The sequence below is a fragment of the Mustela nivalis genome (genome assembly GCF_964662115.1).
Source record: "Mustela nivalis genome assembly, chromosome: 9".
Lineage (NCBI taxonomy): Eukaryota > Metazoa > Chordata > Mammalia > Carnivora > Mustelidae > Mustela > Mustela nivalis.
Window position 1 is genome coordinate 118,286,073 of NC_139028.1, and position 20,077 is coordinate 118,306,149.

At 68.3% G+C, this 20,077-nt stretch overlaps 2 protein-coding genes and 1 long non-coding RNA gene across 7 annotated transcripts; 1 reads left to right on the forward strand and 2 right to left on the reverse strand.

The window, feature by feature from the left end:
* Positions 1 to 586: 586 nt before the first annotated feature.
* On the reverse strand, positions 587 to 4,063 carry TSSC4 (tumor suppressing subtransferable candidate 4). 3 transcript variants are annotated; one of them, XM_082749237.1, is made up of 3 exons: positions 3,440 to 4,063; positions 831 to 2,108; positions 587 to 797 (listed from the first exon to the last, which is right to left on the reverse strand). In XM_082749237.1, exon 2 carries the CDS (start codon positions 1,809 to 1,811, stop codon positions 840 to 842), a length of 972 nt encoding a protein of 323 aa, XP_082605363.1. In that variant the 5' UTR covers positions 1,812 to 2,108; positions 3,440 to 4,063; the 3' UTR covers positions 587 to 797; positions 831 to 839. The 3 variants fall into 3 exon arrangements, with proteins under 3 accessions (XP_082605363.1, XP_082605365.1, XP_082605364.1); XM_082749239.1 differs by having other exon boundaries at positions 2,743 to 4,063; XM_082749238.1 differs by having other exon boundaries at positions 2,706 to 4,063.
* A 30-nt stretch (positions 4,064 to 4,093) lies between these two features.
* LOC309873517 lies at positions 4,094 to 4,946 on the forward strand. Its single transcript, XR_014316399.1, has 2 exons — positions 4,094 to 4,347; positions 4,400 to 4,946. It is a non-coding gene; the product is annotated as an uncharacterized lncRNA (long non-coding RNA).
* A 28-nt stretch (positions 4,947 to 4,974) lies between these two features.
* On the reverse strand, positions 4,975 to 19,949 carry CD81 (CD81 molecule). 3 transcript variants are annotated; one of them, XM_082749251.1, is made up of 8 exons: positions 19,678 to 19,949; positions 10,367 to 10,481; positions 7,403 to 7,500; positions 6,567 to 6,641; positions 6,111 to 6,215; positions 5,709 to 5,810; positions 5,264 to 5,350; positions 4,975 to 5,182 (listed from the first exon to the last, which is right to left on the reverse strand). In XM_082749251.1, the coding sequence occupies exons 1-8, from the start codon at positions 19,741 to 19,743 to the stop codon at positions 5,120 to 5,122; spliced, it is 711 nt and encodes a 236-aa protein (XP_082605377.1). In that variant the 5' UTR covers positions 19,744 to 19,949; the 3' UTR covers positions 4,975 to 5,119. The 3 variants fall into 3 exon arrangements, with proteins under 3 accessions (XP_082605377.1, XP_082605376.1, XP_082605378.1); XM_082749250.1 differs by lacking the exon at positions 19,678 to 19,949 and adding an exon at positions 10,841 to 12,203; XM_082749252.1 differs by lacking the exon at positions 19,678 to 19,949 and adding an exon at positions 11,239 to 12,019.
* Between the last annotated feature and the right edge of the window lie 128 nt (positions 19,950 to 20,077).

The following is a 20,077-nucleotide window of genomic DNA, read 5'->3' on the forward strand; positions in this document are numbered from 1 at the left end:
TGAGTGGCTAGCTGCGTCGGTCCTCTCCTGCCCTCCGAGGCCTGGGGCTGGGACAGCAGACCAGTCTCTGCTACGTCCTGCCACCAGGCACAGAGGGGACACACTTGTCCCAGTCTGCCACCCAACGCCCTCGGGGGTCTGTGCTCCTTCCCCCGCCGCTGGGCCCAGCCATACCAGCAGCGCCCCTGCCCACAGCTCAGTCGCTCTGGTGATGTGGTCCCAGGACACTAGCCATGATCATACTCGCCCTGGGTGGGCCAGAGCCAAGGGGCAAGAGTGGCCAAGGCCATGGAGGGGCCCTGCCCCCACTCACGCACTGGCCTCGCAGGGACTCCTCTCCTCTGATTCCTTGCCCGAGGAGGAGAGGCTGGCCAGCTGGGATCGAGCTCAGCCCCGGAGGTGCCCAGGGTCTTTTTCACCTCCTACTTTAGACCTAGGCGTCGACTTAAAAAGCCTCCATGTCCCCCGGACACTAAGTTAGGGAGGATCGAACGAGAGAACAGGGCGTGTGGGGGCAGTGGGGGGCAAACACGGCCCAGCCATGCTGGTCCTGACCTGAGAAGCACCACAAGGCCCGAAGCCGAAGGAAAGTCCGAAACCTTTACTGCTGCCCCACAGGGACTCGGCGGGCCAGGGCTTCTGCCGTCCACCGGCAAGCACTGCTTCAGACACCACTACCCGGAGCTCCAGCCCAGGATGCCGCCGCCGCCCCCTGGCGGCCCGCTGGCTCCCTTCCCGAGGGGCTGGAGCCCCAGGCCCCACCCAACCCCAAGCGGCCAGTGGCCCTAGCTGCCTTCCTCTGCCAGCCTGTCCGGGAACACCAGCCGGGCGGTCTCTTCTCAGATCTCGGCGCCTGCGGCCTCAGGGCTGCTCTGCTTGTTCCGGAAATGGTCTCTGTTCCGCTTCCTGCTGCCATGGAAGCCAACGGTCTCCACCACGGGGGGCCCGGCCGCTGAACTGGGGTGGGCGGCCCCCTGCAGCACGTCCACTTCCTGAAGGCCCCCATGGGGGCTGTTCCAGTCCTCAGCCTCCGGGCTCCCAGGCCCGGCCAGGTGGGCCAGCTCCACGGAGCCCTCGCCCCCTGGGGCGCCCGGGGTCCCAGGCCCTCCTGCCTTCTTCAGGGCCCTCTTCCTCTCAGGCCTGGCCTCGCCAGCTCGGGCGGGTTTGGTGAAGATGACTCTTCCCTCCCCGCAGCTGGAGGCATCCTGGTTGAAAGAGGACACACGGTCGCTGGGGGCAGCCAGGCTCGGGGAGCCCAGGAAGGCCAGAGCAGCAGCCCGGTTGCTCTGCTCGCTGACCTCCGCCACATTTTCCAGGCTGTACTTGGTCCAGCGCTCAGGGTGGGCCACATAGTCAGGGACGGGGGGCAACTTCGGAGGAGCAGGGCTCTGACTGGCCCTGCCCGGGTCCTCTCCTGGAGGCCGGCTTGCGGGTGCCCGCGGCTGGGGGAAGTCCCCGTCATCACCCGCGTCAGTCTGCTCCACGGAGGGCAGCACCTGACTGCTTGTGCCCTCCAGGCAGTCAAAGATGTTGCGGCTGCGCCAGGAGAAGGTAGAGCTCATGCCCCTCAGCTGGAACGGCTGCACCGCGGCCGTGCGGAGGCCCCTCGCAGACAAAGAGGCCTCATCGGGGTCTGAGTCCCCCTGGGCCTCCGTAGGTCGCACCCCCGGGGACAGAGCCTCCATCTCAGCACCAGCAGGCAGGCTGACATCAGAGTCTGAGTCGCTGAGAGATGCGGTGTCCGCAGGCAGAGCGCCGACCTCTGTCCCTTGCTGGGCTTCCAGGGGCTCTCCTGCCCTTGCCTCAGACATGTGTCCCAGGGCACACCACACCCAGACCAGACCGCCCAAGAAGTTCGTGTCTGAGATTCGCAGGCACTCCCGATAGGTCCCTCCTGTAGACCCACTGTCCTTGGGCCGGCGGTGGGATCCACAGAAAGAACTACGTCCTGCAGAGCAAGGGACGGAGATCCCCGTCCCCTGAAAGCCCTCTCACCTCCCTCGTCTGACGCGGTCTGTGCGGACACTGGAGTGCCGGTGGGCTTGGAAGTGCTGCAAAGGCGTGGTGGCCTCGGTCCCGGTGCCGTCCAGCGGCTCAGCTGTAGCGGGCTGAGGTGGGAGAAGCCGAGCATCAGATCAGACTCTTGCAAAGGTGCAGAAATGTGCCACAACCCCAACGGGTGGTCCTGGGTTTATGAAGCCCAGACAGAGGCCAGGCCCAGAGCAGATCCTTTGTAACAATGACTCCGGTCAAGGCTCGGAGCCCCGGTTAGGGGCCTGCTGGAGGGTGGGGCTGTGGCAAGAGGCAGCCAGCCAGGGCTCGGCCCACGGCAACAGCAGCCTGTGCTCTGCGCTGCCACCCCCCTCGAGCAGGTAGGCTCAGCGGGGCGCGTGGCACGCCCCAAGGACTGCACAAAGACTGGGCCACCTGCCTGGTCCAAGGCAAGGTGGGCGGCTCCTGATGGCTGGGAGAGGCCCTGGAAGCTCCATGGGCGTCCGCAGCTGAGTCCTTGGTGTCTAAGGGTCAGGCCCACAGCGAAGCGGGGTGTCACCCTTGGCACCCTTGGTGGGCAGAGGCAGGCCCTGCAGCAGCCTCCGGTGGCACTTCCCCCCAACCGCGCACACAGCTCCCCTCTCCCAGCAGAGCACAGAAGTGGGACCAACTCTCGCTTAGTGCCCAAGTGTGACCCAGCGGGCACCTTGCACCTTGTCTTTCCGGGCTCAAGGGACAGCCAGGCCTCACCCATCCATCCACCAAGCCGCCCTGGCCCAGGGTGACCCGCTGCGGAGCGCCCACGAAGGACCCGGCAGGTGGGCCAGGCGCGGCCGCGGGTGCCCCGCAGCTGACCAAACACAGACGAGACCGCCAGTGCTCTGGGTCGCGAGTCCCCAAGCGAGGGAGCACCTCCCGAGGGAACGGGAGCACCCCAAGTGTTCCAGGGAGGGAGAGACCATGGGCCGGCCGCGCAGCACGCCGCGAGAGAAGCCGGAGCTGCAGCCAGCCCCCTGCCCGCCGAAGTCGCGCCCCTGCGGTCCGCGCCGCCGGGAGGGCCCCGCGACCAGAAGCAGCAGCCGGAGCGGGGCCGCGCCGGGGGGACGAGGGGGCAGCGCCTTGTGCCATCCCGATGGCAGGAGGAGCCATCGGGAGCGTTTCCCGGGGCTCTCCGCGAGCTTCGGGAGCTCGGCGGCCGGAGCCCCGTCCCGGCAGGCGGAACCACCGGCTCCCCCGGGACGCGCACCCCCGGCTTCCTCCGCTCGGTCGGGGGCCTGGGCCGGACAGGGTCCGGGCTTCACAAGCCTCGGGGTCCCAGGGCCCAGCCCACGAGGGGCCGGAGACGCGCCGCACTACGGGGGCGGCTCCGGGCGGGGCAGGGTGCGGACAGCGACCTCCCAGAGGCGCGGCCGCTAGTCCGCGCCGAACTCCCTCGCCGCAAACCTACCGGACCGCCGCGGCCTGGCCGGCTCCATCTTGAGCTGCGCTCCGCCTTCTGGGAAACCGAGTCCTCCGCCGGCCCAGTCCGGCATCGTCCGCACTAGGAGAACTACATCTCCCACAAGGCACTGGGGCGCCACTCCCAAGGCCCGTCGGGTAGCGTGGCCCCTGCGCATGCGTCCTCGCTTTTCCTCTGAGCCCTTCCTCCCCGGAAACGACGGCTTTCGTCCCGCTAAGAGCCGGAATTGAGCAGAGAAAAGAGGGGGGAGGAAGAGGCACCACGGCGACTCCCAGAATGCTCGAGGGCTAACGGCCAGCGCCGCGTTCCCGGGCCCCCAGCGCCCCCTGCTGGGAGTCGCGAGCACAGCGGCCTCCTCAGGCCGGAAGTGCATCGTCGCGCGCGGCGCCGTGGCCGAGTGCTTCCGGTGCGGGCGGAAGCGCGCGGCCGCGCCCTTCGTGGGTCGGGGGCGGCGGGCGGACGGGTTTCGGCTGCTGCGCTCCGCCTCGGGGCAGCTTCGCCCCGCCTGCCCGCCGCGTCCGCCCTGCCGCCCCCCGGCGTGGTCGGGCCCCGCAGGGACCCCCGGCACGGACTGCGGCTGCGCGGCCGGGACGCCCCAGGGTCCACGGGGGGCACGTGGGAGGGGCCCGCGGCCGCCGTGTCCTCCCGGAGACCCGTGCGGCGGGAGGCGGACCCCGCCGAGACCCGATGGCCCCAGATGCGGGCCGGGGCTCGTTCCCAACGGGAGCCCCCGAGGAGGCCGCTGGGGACCCGAGCCCGACGGCAGCCAGGCGCGGCCTCTCGGGGTCGGTCCGGCACCGACCCGGTCCGTGCCCGGCGGCGAGGCGGCCGGGCCGCCGTCCACCCCGGGTCCGGCTGGCGGGCGCTCAGCCCCGCGAGTCCGGCCCTCGCAAGCCGTGGCGGGCCGGTGCCGGTGCCCGCCCTCCGCGGAGCCGGCCCGGGGGGAAGGGGAGGCTCGCGGGCCCGACCTCAACACCCCCACCCCCGGCTCTGCCCCTGCGGGCGGTGCTGCCCCAGGACTCGGGGGCGCAGGGAGGCCGGCTGGAGGTTGCGAAGGGGGCACGGGGGCACCTGCCGTGGGGAGTGGTCTGGGGGGCCCGGCCGCCCCGCGAGGCCCGCCTCCGCCCTGCCGCCGCCCCGGCTCGGACGCCGCAGGCACGGGGACCGCCGTTAGCATGCCCGGATTCTCCTTCTTTATTGAGCGACTCGGAGGTGTCATTACAGTGGCAGGTGACGCGTTAGAAAGGACAGGTGCGCTGAAGGCGAAGGCTGCTCGGACCGGCTCGAGACAGGCGGCGGGGCGGGGACGGGGTTACAAAAGGCATGAGCCGTGCAGCCCGGGAGGCAGGTGGGTGGGCCACAGGGCCCCCAGGAGAGGCCCGCAGGAGCAGGCAGAGCCCCTCAGCCGCAGAAGCAGGGGGCCCCGCCTCGCAGTCCCCAAGGCCCGCTCACATGCCGTCTATAGGTGACTTCAGCCCCGAAGGGAAACGGGGAACTTCAGGACAAAAACGAAACCTCAGAAGTAAAAAGGCTAATAAGTGGAGCAGAGTGATGCCGGAGAAGTTATATACACGGGCGGTGGCGGCCCTCCTCAGAAACGTCCGGTCACTCCGGGGCGCTGCAGGGTCCCCAGTGGCCTGTCCCCACAGCGCGAGCGGCTGCGTCCGCTCAGTACACGGAGCTGTTCCGGATGCCGCAGCACAGCACCATACTCAGGATCATCTCGAAGATCTGCGGGGTGGGTGGGGGGGACGGTCAGCACTTGCAGCCCTGTGGGGGTGCCCTGGGCAGATGCGCGGCCCGTGCACTCACCATGATCACAGCAACCACGATGGCCGCGATGCCGATGAGGTACAGCTTCCCCGAGAAGAGGTCATCAATCTTCTGGTGGCAGTCCTCCTGGATGGCGGGTGGGGGGAGAGAGCCAGCGGACGGTCAGGGGCGCAGGCCCTCAGGCCCCCACAGTCCCGCAGCGCAGTCTTGTTGAGGAAAGAGCATGGATGGAGGCTCGGCCCCTCCGGAGAGGTGTGAGCAGCGCCTGGTCTCTGTTCAATTACCTCACACCCCGTTTTAAAACAGACGCAGGGTGGGTCGTGGCAGGTGCGCAGTCTTCCGCTCAGGTTGCTGAGCCGCAGGCAGATGGTGCTGGCCCGGGAGCCGGGCAGAGACCACCACCCCCAGGGGCCCAACCTGCCAGCACCCCCCAGAGCCCCCCAAGCAGCCTGGCGAACCCTGGGACCCGCCCGGCCCCGTGTACCTTGAAGAAGTTGCTGATGACGGTGCTGCCCGAGGGACACAGGTTGTTCTTGAGTATGGAGGTGGTCAGCGCGGACAGCGTGCTGGAACCACAGCAGTTGAGCTGCAGGGACCAAGACCCCCGGGTTAGCCCTGCGCCCTTGTGTGCAGGCGACCCGTGGGTAGATGGCCAGGGACACACAGCCTGGGGAAGGTGAGGCCTGGGGAGACACCTGGCCTAATGGGCTCACCTGGCTCCCGGTGGGTCCCTGAGAATCCCCCCGGGGCACCCCAGAGAGAGCTCCGCAGCCTGCCAGGTCACAGCACCCCTCCTGCCCCTGAGGTCGGCGCTGGGCCAGGCTCCACCCCAGCCGGGCCTTACCCCAGAGGACCGTCCCCCACCCCCCAGCAGTGCCTCCCGCACCGTCTCATGGAAGGTCTTGACCACGGCCTTGGCGTTGTTGGCGTCATCGTCCACCACGGCCTGCTGCAACGCCTGGTCATAGAACTGCTTCACGTCCTTGGCGATCTGGGGATGGGGTGTGCGGAAGGGGTGAGGTCACAGCCACCGCAGGGACCATCCCGGGGGAGGGGGCACATGTTCTCCTGGCTCTCCTGAGAAGGTGATGTTCCCAGGGTAGACCTGGTTGCCCCCACCCCCACCCCGGCCTGGTGCTGGGAGACAAGTGGCCCTGCCTTCTACTCGCACCTCCTCCAGAAAGCCTTCCAGGGCCTTTCTATGAGGCAGGGCCCACGGGCAGCCCCAAAGAGCACCCCACAATCCAAGGTAGGCCCAACCCATTCCCCACAACCTGAGCAGCAGGCCCTCCCCAACCCTAGCCCAGCAGGGACGGGCCTACTGCTGTGGCCGCGGGCTCACCTGGTCTTTGTTGACAAAGCCCCAGATGCCGGCAGCTACTTCACAGGCAAAGAGGATGACGAGGCAGGTGAAGAACTGGGAAGGCCATGCAGGACCGAGGGGAGAGCAGAGACACCGGGATGAGGGCAGGCATGGGGCAGCTTAGGGCTGGCCGTGTGCAGGCGACAGACGCCTGAGTGACTGGGAGTCAACCCCCACCGCCACCCCGCCCCGACCAGGGACGAGCCGCGTCGGGGGTAAGACTCGGTCCCAGCAGTGGCCCGACAGACGCCCGAGTGACCGGCAGTCAACCCCCACCGCCACCCCGCCCCGACCGGGGACGAGCCGCGTCGGGGGTAAGACTCGGTCCCAGCAGTGGCCTGCCGAGGTTCTCAGCACCCCCACAGGCCAGGGCCCGGCCCCGGGGGCTTTGGGCCCCGAGTGACCCCTGTCCACACCCCACTCCTCCCTCTGGGAAAGGGGTCATCATGACACGAACGCCCGCTGCCCATGCCTCCTGGGCTAGCCGGGCCCCCGCTTCTGCGTTAAGGCTGCTGAGGAACTGGGACGCGCCCCTCATTGCTTCTGAGCCTTTGTATTAAAAACAACGAAAAACGACTGTAAAACCACAAGTTAGGAACCACATCACCGTAATAGGACAGGGTGGGGTTTCTGAGCCACACAGGGACTCCAGAGGGCTGTCATTCCAGGAACGGTCCCTAGGCCACCCGGCGAGTCCCCGCTCCCGGGCCACACCGCCAAGCAGGGGCCCATCTGACCAAAACACACGGAGCCTCCAGAACTCTGGGTTCTGCCTCTGCACCCCCTTCCTGCCCCCGCCCGGCCCCGGGCCTTACCGTCCCCAGCAGGCACTGGGACTCCTGGATGGCCCCGTAGCAGCCCAGAAACCCGACGAACATCATCACGGCACCCACGGCAATGAGGATGTAGATGCCTTTGTGGGGGAGCAACAGACACTCTCAGAGCGCGAGGTCCCCGAGGGCCGCCCGTCCCAGCCCCCCTCCCTGGCCATGGGCACACCTTCCACCCAGGGCTCGGGCCACCCTGCCCTAGAGGAGCAGCGAGGGCACCTCGGCCTGGCCACGGGGCAAGTGCCCCTCCCATATCTCCCTGCCCTGCACCCCCCCACCCCGCCGTGGGTCTACACCCCAGGAGCTGGGCCGCCGGGGACCAGGCCAGGACTGACTGCACAGCAGCATGCTCAGAGAGCCCTGCCTGGCCATCTGTGCGCTGCCTCGCTCCCCGCTGAGGCCACACACAGCCTGCACCCTCTCTGGTCCCTGAAGTCTCTGGGACTCAGCGGGGGCCACAGAGGACCACGCGCTCCTGGTGCACAGGGCCAGGCCCACTGTGCCCGGGCAGGGGGTCAGATCCAGCAGCTCCATGTGGCTCCCTGGGCTGGAGGAGTGGGCCCGAGCTGGCTTCAGGAGGACAGGAGCCTGCCGGCGGAGGTGGCCTGGCAGCTGGGGCGACCTGGTCTGCCGAGGATGGCGTGTAGTGTGGGAGGGAGATTTCTGGGTCAGCACGTGGGAGTGCCCGTGTGCTGGGCACGGGCTCCTGGGGATGCAGGAAGGGCCAGGACGGTAGGGGGTGCCTCTGGCCTGGCAGCACTGCCCTTCTCAGGGCCCATGGCCCACACAGACAGGTCTGGTTCCAACAGGCGCAGTCGGGGACCCACTGGGCCCTGCAGTGTTGTCCTGGATGCTGAGGAAGCCCCCTAACCTGCCCCCCCGCCCCACCCCTACCAGCCTTGGACAAAGAGCCCTTGTCAGGGCCTACATCTGCTCCCCCGCCTCTCTGGCAGGCCCAGCCTGCCTCGGGCGGATCCAGAAGGCCCGTCTCTGATGGGAGGGACTCGGCAGCCCGTGGGGGTTGCTGCAGAAGCCCAGGTCCCTGGGCAGGCCTGCCAAGCAGTCCAGTGGCTGAAGCTGCTTCCCCAACGGCAGCTCCCCACCAAGTGCCAGAAGAGGCACGTGGGGGCCCCTGCAAACCAGGATTAGGCCCCACAGTGACAGCCCAATCTGGCACCTGTGAGGGACAGGCTGGTGGGACAGTGCCTGTGTTGCCCCCTACAAGCCTCTCGTATAGAACCACATCCTTCCTGGAGTCCGGGCACAGCCCTGCAGTCTCCCTCCTCCCGGTAAGGCCCAGAGCAGAAGCAGTGGATCTCTGTGTGCCCAGCCCATTCTCAGGGTTCCTGAGCCCTCCCAGCCCAGTCCTGCACTGGACCAAGGGGGCCTTTAGCTCCTTTACCGTACTGGACCAGACAGCGGACTGTGAGACTGTGAGAGCAGGAGCTGCTCCGGCCATGAGGTGGGTGGGGGGCCCCTTCCCAAATCACCTGCCTACACCCACGGCACCCCAGATCCTGGAGAAGCACCCCAGACAGGATGTTGCAGGCTGGAACCCCTGCGGAAGGGGAGGGGGACCCTGGGAGGAGGTCTGCAGGAGACAAACAGCTCTGATGGGTCTGGAGGCCCTTCCTTGCCCTCGGACACATAAGCAAAGCTGACCACGCTGCTCCTGAGGGTGCCTGGCCCCTGGCAGACCCTGGGTGACGGTTCTCAGGGGTGCCTTTGTAACAGGCAGTGGGGGGGGGCTTTCCTCAAGAGACTCAAATCTTCGAGGAGGCTCACAACCCGGGGGAGCCTGTGGATCTGGAGAGGGGAGGCTTGGGACCCCCTCCAGGGGCAGCCGGCCCTGGGAGTCCGTGGCCAGAGCAGCAGGCTTCTGTCTCCAGGGAGGAAAGGGGGCACCCTGTCAGTGCTCCCAAGTCAGACCCCTCCACCCAGCAGCTCCGGGAGGAGCACAGGCTGGGGAGGACACATGTCCCCTTTGTGGCCCCAGGGGACCCTGGGCCATCCCTGCTTCAGTGACCAAGCGAGCACCGCCAGCGCGTGCCCCCTCCCCTGAACAGCAGCTGGGAAGAACCCAGCCCCCTGCTGGGCCGCACACAGTAGGGCGGCCGCTGGCCCTAACATGGAGCCCCGAACCCGAAAGGCCCACACACACTTCCCGCCCCACTGCCGGGCCTGTGGGGACCTGAGAGGCCAGGCCAGGCCATTCCTTTAAAGGACAGAAACAAGGCTTCCAGAGCCCCAGGAGGGCCAGGCCCTGCCTCCTGCTGGCCCAGGACCAAGGGAGGCTCTGCAGGACAGGGTGGGGCAGGGGTGGGGGCGCGATCCCCTGAGGGGCCCAGCTGGTGCCTGGGAGGCAGGCGGCCTAATAAGGCAGCAAGGTGTGGCTGGGGGCGGCCTGAGTCCCGATGGCCCCTGCCTCACCCTGGGAGTCTCCCTCCCCCCTGCTCCAGCTGCCTCGGCCAGTCCCCGGCCCAGGCAGGCATCCAGCCCCGCCCCTTCCCTGCAAGCCTCCCTGAAATACCCACCACAAGACGCGGCTCCCCTGCCCCCACCCAGTGGCCTCCAGCCCCCAGTTGGCCCCCAGGAGCCATCTGGTGGGGTCTCAACAGCCCACAAACCCCGTGCTGTCCCAGCGCTGCCTGGGAGCCTGGCTGCTGCACCCCCCCCCCCCCGCCAGCCAAGCAGGGGACCCCCATGGAACCACGGACCACAAGGCCCCTGGGCGGGCTCACTCTGCCTACACTCTCGCCCTCTCGCCCAGAGAGCCCTTCCTGGCAGGCCTCGGCCGCCCAGCAGCCCAGCGAGCATTGCTGGCCTGGCCCGTGCCCTGCTTCCTCCTGGAAGTCCTCCCTGACCGCCTCACTGCAGCAGTTGTGATCAGACATCTTGACAGGTCGCTCCCGCGGGCCCCCAAGCCCAGAGCCAGCCAGGTGCACTCACCTACATAGAAGGTGTTGGGTGCAGGCCTGTCTCCCAGCTCCAGGTAGAGGAGGTTGGTGGTCTGTGGGTCGTGGCGCAGCCACAGAGCCACACCCAGGATCACGCCTCCGGCCAGCTGGGGAAAAACGGGGACATGGTCACTTGCCCAGAGCACCACAGGGGTGAGTGTGGGCCGAGCCACACCGGACGCCCAAGGCGCGGGGGGCTGGCCCCTCGCCTCCACCTGCCCGCGGGCTCAGGGCGTCCCTCTCCAGGTGGCGCTCCCAGGCACCGCTGGGGTCCAGGCTGCCCGCTCCACACGCCCGCTGCTGGGACCCGGCCCCTGAGACGGGCATTGGAGCGACATCCGCAGGCCGGGACCGGCACGCTCACGTCGAGACAGCATTCGTTTTTCCAGCCAAAGCGCACATTTGGTTGGAGGCCCTGTATTTTCATTTCCTGAATCTGGCCACAGCCCACACCCGCCCCAAGTACCCCAGGGACCGCTGGGCCTTCCTCCCAGCCGGTGCTCCCCGCTGTCCCCAGCTCATCCGGGAACCCCGTGGAAGGGACTCCAGTCTTTGCTGCCAAGAGAAGGAGAGGGGTGGGGGTCTGATGCCAGCAGGGCCCCGGTGGCCCGGGGAGGGAACGACAGACCAGCGGAGGCAGCCGAGGCCTCCAGGAAGCCATGGGGCGAGGGGCTGGGCCGTGTGTGGAAGAAATCTTGCCGCCGCCGGGCCTGGGAAGGGAAGCCGCTGCGGGAGGAAGGAAGCTGGGCTCCCAGAGAGGCCAGGGAGGGGCTGCCTGGGCAGCAGGGGCAGGAAAGGGGGCTCTGCTTGGAGCCTAGCGGAGGACAGAGACTTCCGGCTTGGGGAGGCCTTTCACAGACTCACCGTCCTGCGAGCACAGGGCCCGGGGCGGGGGGGTGCGGGGGGCGGGCGTGCGGCGCTGCTGAAGGGGAGCCCGACTACGCCGGGCCCGGACTGCACATAAGCATCTCACTGACACAGGCCGTGGCGCCACTCTCGGGCCCCAGCCTCTGTCCTCAGGCCGGCCTAGCCCCAGCCGCCCCACAGACCAGAGGGTGCTCCCAAAGCTACCACCGCGGTGCGGGTCCAAGGGCCTCGCTGTGCAGCCACAGTCCCTCGCTTCTTCCTCCCACCATCCGGGCGCTGGCAACGGAGCCTTCCCCAGGCCGCAGCAGACACTGACCCCCAAACACAGGCCTGGAGCTCCACATCCTAAAGGGAGGAGACCCCCCCAGCCCAGAAAACCACCTGGCCAGACCAGCACCTGCCCGAGGCCCCTGCTGGGGAGCAGACCCCCGACACGGTGGCTGGTGACGTGCATGTGACTCCGGGCCCCGGCCCCGCGGCATGTCCCACGGAAACCCCCGCTGCTTCCCAGGCCCTTCCACCTGGCCTGGCTCACAGTCTGGCCGGCAGGGCCCATGCCCCCAAGGTGAGGCTGCCCCCCAGCTAGCCCGGGGTTTCCGCTTCTCAGCCCCCTTCTCCCAGGGTTCCAGGTCTGGTGGGGGCAGGCTAGGCTCGGAGGCTCTGCCTTTCCTCGAGTGTGGGTGGGGAGGACCACCAGGGTCCCCTCCCTCGACCCCTCTGGCCACCGCGGAGACCTCCAAGGGCGGAGGCCCGGACTCCCAGCATCCTGCGCCTCTCGGTGGCACCTGCCAGCCACGGAAGATGGCCAGGGGGCCCATGGGATGGCGGGGGCAGGGCGGGCGCCTGAGTCCCCGGCTCCTCCTGAGGTGGCTGCCATCTGGGGCTCCCAGGGAGGCGGTGTCGAGGCCGAGGGTTGCTGTGGTAACTCGGGCTTGAAACCATCACTTGTTCTCTTTTGAAACTGTGGCCCAGAGCGGCCTTTGTGAGATGTCCCGGGGCGGAGGGGGAGGGGCGGGGAAGCCCCTGTCCCAGGCCTCCCGCTGTGGTCCTCTGCTGTCCTGGCGCCCTGGGCTTGCCCTGGCCACAAGCCCCGAGGAGCCTCCCCATCGGCGGAGGGGGCGGAGTGTGGAGGGGCGCGTGGCCCCTGGCCTGCTGGGACCTCTAGCTCGGCCTGCACCCGCCGCCCCGCGTGTCCACCCAGGGATGCAAATGTGCGTGTCCACACCATGACGTGGGCCCTGGCGGTCCCTGGCATCCCCAGCCCTAACCTGGGACGGACCCACGTGTCGGGCTCACAGGCGGAGGAACAAGAACATGGTGGGTCCCGGCAGCGACACAAAATGTTCTCAGCTGACAACCACGCTGGGGGACAGCCACCAGACCAGAACGAAGTTCCCTTTCTACAGAAGTGTCAGAAGTGCAAGTTGCCACAGTAACAGAACACAGGCCACCGGCCGCCCGGGGATGGGGGACAAACACGAGCCCCCGGGCGCTTCTGGGGCTGCTGGACATGTCCACGGTCATGATGCCACGATTGTTTCACAGGGTTCTACCGACACCGAAGTCACACCGCCAACTCCCCACTTGGACCCCAACGTCTGAACTTTTTTTTTTAAAGATTTTATCTATTTGACAGAAAGAGAAATCACAACTAGACAGAGAGGCAGGCAGAGAGAGAGGGGGAAGCAGGCTCCCTGCTGAGCAAAGAGCCCAATGCGGGGCTCAATCCCAGGACCCTGAGACCATGACCTGAGCCGAAGGCAGAGGCTTAACCCACTGAACCACCCAGGCGCCCCTCAATGTCTGAACTTCTAAGCAACTTCATCCGGGCCCCCAAAGATCCCGGCTGCTGTCCTGGGGCCAGCCAGGTCCCCGGAGAAGTGGGCTTCCCAGGGCCCGGAGAAGCATCTGGAAATATCGTGCTGACGTTTTGCCGACGGAATCGAGGTTTTAGGGTCAGAGAAGGGAGTGGAGAACTGCGGAGCCGGGACGTGCGCTCCCCAGCAGAGGTCAGCGTGCAGGGAGAGCAGGCGGGCCGGTGCAGGGTGGGGCCCAGGGCGCGGCGGCCAAGGGTGCCCCTGCCTCTCGGGGTCACAAGGTCATCTCTGCTAAGGTCCCTGCCGCAGGGCCACGTGGCTGCAAGCACCAGTGCTGGGAGCAGCAGATGTCCCCACCCCGCAACCCCCCGACCCCTGCACAGGACCGCCTCTGCAGGGCTGCCCCCTGCTCCTGCCCCGGGGGCCCTGCCCCACAAGGGGCCATGCCGGGAAGGGCGGTGGATGGCTGGGCCACAGGGGAAGGTGCTACAGCGGACATGCTGTGGCGGGTTCAGGACACTGTGAAAGATTCCGTTTCTGTTTCTTTCTTCGTTTCTGAGAATTAGTAACTAAAGGCGTCAGCTGGAACAGGAGGGGCTGCCAAGCTGGGCTCCTGCCCGCCCGCCTGGCGTTTCCAAGAAGTGGCTGAAAGGGAGCAAGAGGCGACGGGTGCTGCCCGGGCAGGCCTGGCGCTGCTATGCCCCCCCCACCCCGGCCAGGCCCCAGGCACCCGGAGCGCTTGCCCCCAGCCCCACCCACACAGGCCTCCCAGCATGCTGGCCGCCCAGAGGCAGGAGTGTGTGGGGGGGAGCTCCAGCCCAAGGGTGGTGGGATAGGGCGCCTGACTCCACCCCAGCTCTGCTCCCCGACCCCCCACCTCCACGGGTACACAGGCTTGAGGGAGAACGCACCAGGAAGCGTTCTTGGCTGGGCGGCTGGGGGGTCCTGGAGGCCTGGAGACCGCCCCCCCCCCAAGCAGGGCAGTGAAGAGGCAGGAAGTGGGGCCGGAAACGCCCTCAGGGACAGGGATCTAAGTCAGAGGGAAGAGGTACAGCACAGATGCTCCACCGACGGTGGGGGAAGGTCCGAGGGGAAGGAGGAGGTGCTGGCACCACCCCGTGGGCTGGGTGGGAGTCCTGGTTTCCCGCAGACTGACCCCACCACCAGGGACAGGGCCAGACGCTTCCCTGGGTGCCGCAGGCCCAACTCGGGCCTTCCCGGCGGGGGGCCTCCAGGAGCAGCCCAGGGTCGGAAGTGGGGCGGGAAGAGCAGGGACCCCCACCTCGGCCAGAAGCGGAGCCGGCTGCAGGCCCCCGGACCTCAGGAAGCCCCCTGGCCTGGCACCTAGGAGAAGGGAGCAAGGGGTTCGTGACCCAGGCTCTCCTGGTCGCACCAGCTGGGGGCTGCGGCAGCCACTTCCCACCAAGAGGTGAGCGCAGGCCCCCGCCACACCCCATCTCCTCCAGGGGCACATCAGAGACCCAACCCCACCACCCAGTACCTGGGTAGTGAAGCCAGCAAGTGCCCTGCTCCCTGGCCCCAAACCGACCCCCCAGAGCCGGGAGTCCTTCTGCCCCCTCCGCCCCTGCAGGGAGGGGCCTGCCGACAGAGAAGGGCCCAGGACAGGCTGCGGCAGGACCAGGCCCTGTGCCTCTGACCAGGAGGAGCTAGGCGGGCCGGGCACCGACTGCAGAGGGAGACAGGAGGCGGGCAGGCGCAGGAAGGGGACCTGAGAGCAGGGGAGGTCTCCCAAGGCAAGTCAGGGTGGCCTGATCCCTGTCCCAGGAGAGCCCCAGCCCTGCAGCCCCTCCAGGCCGTGAAGCAGCAGAAAGACCTCCTCGTGTGGTCACTTGGGGACCTCAGCCTCCTACCGCTCCAGCTGGAGGCTGAAGGGACAGCTCCAGCCCAGGGCCTCGCTGGCCCAGGGAGTGCTACCTTGGGGGACCTGAAGGTCTTATCACCTTGAGACCAAGTGAAAGGATGGTGGCCAAGCCCCTGGGCTAGGGAGCCGCACGGGCTCTTCACCCAAGCAGAGCCACAGCTGTGTGAGACAGTGTGACCCCCTGAGAGCGCAGGGTGGGACAAACCCGCTGCCTCTTGGAAGCCCCCGCCCCCTGCCCCCCAAGACCAAGGGCACTGAGCTCCTGGGCTCAGCCTCCCAGCCCAGGACTGGACACGCAGGAAGATGGGCAGTCCTCACAGCAGCGCGGAACCGAGCTCAGCACCCACCCAGGGAAGACAGGTGGCAGGGAGCTACTCGACATTCCCCCAGAGGCACTAGGGCCAACCCAACTATGACCTGGGCCGACCTGGGCGTGGGTCACCCAGCCGGAGAGTCTGCAGGGCGGGCGGCCCTGACTTCCTGTCTTCCACCTCCTGGACAATGACCATGGTACCCAGTCCCCGTAGGCAGGTGGGGCAGCACTAACTTCCAAAGTTAGAAATGGACAAGGGAGCACGAACTCCCAGGCCCTGGTGGAGTTGCCGGGCCCCAGGTACCCCCTCCTCTGTGGCTCCCAGCCCCCTCTGCCCAGAGCACCCTCACCACCGAGGAGAAGAACTGACGGGCCCAACCCCACCTCCTAAGCCCCTCCCTCCGGCCAGCTCCCACCTCATGCCTGGAGAGGTGGCCCCAGGCAGCCGGCTTAGCAAGGGAAATCCTCAGCTAGTACGGGGCATGGTTCCTGCCTGCCCATGGGCACTCCCTTAGAATCCCGGACTGCACTGGAAGCCCCCAGGTGGTCTTGTGAGTCAACACTTGCTCGGCCATCGGCCATCAGGAGGGGCTTAGGCCAGGCCCCAGAGTAGAAACTCTGTGTGCTTTGGGGCCGGGGGCGGGACAGGCACTGAAGTCTAGAGGTTTCTGGAAGCATGCTGGGTCAAACCACATTCTGCAGGACAGATGGAAAACAACTCGGGAGAAGGGTCCTGAGGGCCAGGTCCAGACGAGCCTGGTTCTCGGTCAAGGACAAGGCACACGGCCCCTGGGCAGCTCCAGGGGTGAAAACCACCCAGCCCTCACGGCATGCCCTGAGCTGGGCTCTGGGGTGCCAGGGCCAGAGGCAGAACCCCTGTGCCTCTGCCCCATCCCCACCCTGAAACACTGGGCCAGCGCAGAGGTGATCGTCAGCTCCTCCCATGGGTGCCTGGACTTTGCCGTATTGATCTGATGACCCGGCTCTTGCCCTCTCTGGCTTTCAGGCGCTGAAGTGAAGCCACAGGGCCCGTGATTTGGGAGGGTGGGTTTCTGGGTCCCTTTCCCTGACCGGACTCCCAGAATGAGCTAGGGATTGGGGATGAACTCAACTTCTGGAGGCAGACCTGAGCTGGTGGGGGGGTGGGCACCTTGTGGCCGGGGGTGGGGGGGTGCGGAGGCAGCCTTGGAGCAGCACCCACCAGGGTCCCAGGCCTCTTGGTACCTGGACATCCTCGCGGTGGGGGGTGGGAGACAACGTCTGTCCCGGGGACAGACCACACACTTCCTCTTCTTGTCCCAGGCCAATGGCCGTTTCCCCCAAAGCGCTGCCACTCAGTGCGTGCACTTGCCCACCCCCTAACACCGGCACAGGAAACCCCCACCCCCACCCGGAGCCTGCCAGGGTCTCACATCCCCTCTCCGGGAAGGAAGGCGACAGAACCGCTAAGTGACAGACAGTCATGTGCTGTCTGGAAGCGAGAATTAAATGCCAGTTAGCGAGGCTTCTCATCAGCCCTGTTCCCAGCCTCGTGTGCCCGCCCCACCTCTGGACAGCAGCCACTGAAGGCATTAGGCTGGAGAAGGGGCCAGCCCGGGACGCCCTGCTCTCTCTGGCCGGCCTCCAAGGACAGGCCTGGGACCGTACCCACTTCACAGATGAGGAAAGCGCGCGGGGCTCACGCGTGCCAGCTTCCTGCCCCAGGTCACGGGGAGGGGAGCCTCTGCTCTTCCTGAAATGCCCGGCCGCAAGCAGGAGCCTGGAGTACCAGCGGCCTCTGCCAGGAAGCTCCGGGTCCCACCAGCACCGGGAGGATTTCCACTCCCTGCAGGGCAGGGCGTCTGCGCCAGGCTCGGCCGGGGCTGCTGCTGGTGACCCCGCTCCTGTCCCTGCCTCACGGCTGGATGCCTGCAGGGTCAGGGAACCCCGAAGGCATACTGGGGGCACACCGCCTGGGGCCCCGACGTCCTGGCTCGTGGAGGAGAGAGACAGGCCTGTGAGCGTGTGGGGTGAGCGGGCTCCTTCCTGGAGAAGCCGGCTGGACCGCCTCCGAGGCCTGCTCCCAGGTGGGAGCCTTTCCACTCCTACAGCGGAACTTGGAAAGGGCCCCGATGCGGTCAGACACCCCCTGTCAGTGTCTCCCAGCTCCCCTTCAGCACCCACACCTGCACTGCGGGCAGGGAGCCTGGCCAGCCAGAGTCACCCAGCACCGGCGGAGCCCCTTCCCCAGGGCGCTGCCCATGCCGGCCAAGGCGGGCAGTCTTCCTGCTGGCCATCTGGGCCCTACAGCCGTTTCCTGACTTCCACCCTCAGGGTGTGAGCTAGTCGCAGGCCCTGGGGATAGGATGTGGAGGACATCACCTCAGGGGCTGGATGCCAAGGCCCAGGACCCGACTCAAGCAGCGGGGTGAGCGCTCCACAGTCCCGAACCCACCAGGTGAGGCTGGACGCCGGGACAGGGGGCAGAGAGGGGCCCTGCCAGCCTGGTGGCCCCGGGCCCCACCCTGCTCAGCCCCACAGCAGGGGTGTGTGGGGCCACAGTTCTCAATGCCCAGCTGGGTGGCCTGGTGGGGAGAGGCCTGGAAACGTTGCCTTAAGCTTCAAAAAAGAGCAGCCCCTGGGGATGGGTCCAGCCTCCACCCCAGCTGCCTGGGGGAACCACCAGGCTCACCCAGGCGGAGCTGGAGGGTGAGCGGGGGTCTGCCCTGGAGACCTCCCAGGCTGGGCAGCGGGGAGGGACCTACCCAGCAAGGACACTCCGCCTGAGGACAACAATCCGCGAGACACCCTCTACCTCCGCCTGCCCTCCACCTCCTGGTCAGGGCCTCACCCCACATCCAGGCTCTGCTCAGAGGCCAGCAGAAGGGCCTCTGGGTGTCCCCCCGACACCCCACAGGCCCAGACCACAGCAGGCAAACACTAAAAGAACACTGAACACTGCTCCGGCAAAGGGGGTGGTTCAGGCCAGTCCTGGCCCTTCCAGACAGCCCCATTGCTCCCCACTTCCCAAGCAGAGGTCAGTGGCCACAGCGGGCCCCCAATCTGTCCTCCCCACCCAGGTGGGGTATGACCCCTCCATTCCACCCCTGGCTAGAGCTCAGCCCGGCCTCTGTCCTCCCCACCCCAAACACCTCACTGCCCCGACACCCGCACTGGGGTCTTCCCTGCTGGGACCCTCCGCTGTCCAGATGGGAAACAGATGCGCCCAGTCTGCTCAGGGGACTTGCTCTTGCTCAGGGGACCGTTCAAAAGTTTACCCTCCCGAGTCTACTGGGGAACTACGCTGTCGGCCAGATGTGGTCATGGTCCTTCCCTGAGAAGGGGTGAGCAGCCTGGGGCAGCAGAGGGGTCCAGGAGGGCTCCCAGGCACTGCCCAGGGGACTGGCCAAGCGGAAGCAAGGCCGGGCCTGGAGGAGGGTTCCTGCACCCACTCCGGGCCCCTCCCCAACTCCAACACAGGCAGGAAACAGAAACAAAGCCAAAGCACCAGTGGTCACTGGCCAGCAGTTACCACCCAGGCCAGGAAAACGCAACTTGCAAGTCGGCAGCCTGGAGCCGGAGACCCTCGTGCACCCCTAGACGACCATCCTGAGGGCACCTCCCTCCAAGGCGAATGGCCAAGCCCACACCTATGCCCAGACCTGGGCATCCATGGGACCCAGGCCCCAGAGGAGCTCAGAGGGCCCCCTGCCCTGGGCCGGCCCGGAACGGCCGCCCCGGTCCCACTCCCCTCAAAGCCTCCGCAGCCTCCTGAGCGAGCGGGGACCGCAAGCTCGGACTGGCTGAGAGCGGAGGGGGCCGGCCCCACAGAGCGCGGCCGGGCGCTCCGCACGCAGGCCACGAGGGGCTGAGGCGCTTCTTGTGCGGGTGCCGACCCGGCCGGGACCCTCACCGCCATCCCCGGGGGCGGCGGCGGCACCCGGGGCTGGGCGGGGCCGGGCCAAGCCCGGGGCAGACGGTTCCAGAGACTCGGACCAAGCGCGCGCCCCCCCCCGCCCCCCGCCCGGCGGCCCATCCAGGGGCGGCGGCCCCGATGAGCTCATGGGGGCGGGACGCTGGGAGCCCCGCCCCCGAGCCCCCTCGGCGGCCGCGAAGCTGGGTGGTCCCTGACACCGCGGCCCGCGGGTCGCAGCCCGCACCCGCCACGCCGACCGCCGTCCCCCGGCGGGCACAGACCCGAGGCCCCCAGACGTCCCGGCCCGGCCGCGCAGAGGCCCCGAGGGCCCCGTCTCGCAGCCCCCACCCCCGCCCCGGACGACCCCACCTCCCCCCGGCTGCCGGCCCAGGACCCCCGTCCGCGCCCGGCGCCCACAGGTGGCCCCGCAACTTGGCGGCCTGGCTGCGCCCCCTGCGCGGGGCCTAGCGGGACGCGCGGCCTGCGGGGCTCGGGGCGCCCCCACCCGCCCCCGCCCAGCGGGGCTCACCCAGAAGACGAAATTGAAGACGAAGAGCAGGTACTTGATGCACTTGGTGCAGCCCTCCACCCCCATGGCGGCGCGGCGGCGAGCGGCCTGCGGGCTGAGCGGGGCGGGCCGGTCCTGGGCGCGGGGCGCGGGGCGCGGGGCCTGGCGGGCGGCGGGCGGGGCTCGGGCCCGGGGCGCGGGGCGCGGGGCGCGGGGACTCGGGGGCGCGGGGCGCGGGGCGCGGGAGGCCGGGCCGGGACGCGCTGGGTCGACCGCCGCCGCTGCGCGCTCGCTCTCTGGCCACGCGCGCGCCCCCGCCGCCTGTTATAAGGCTCCGAGGCCCCGCCCACCGGGCCCGCCCCCGCCGCCCGCGCGCGCAGCCCCTCCCCCCGCGAGCACGCGCTCGGTCGGGGGTCAGACG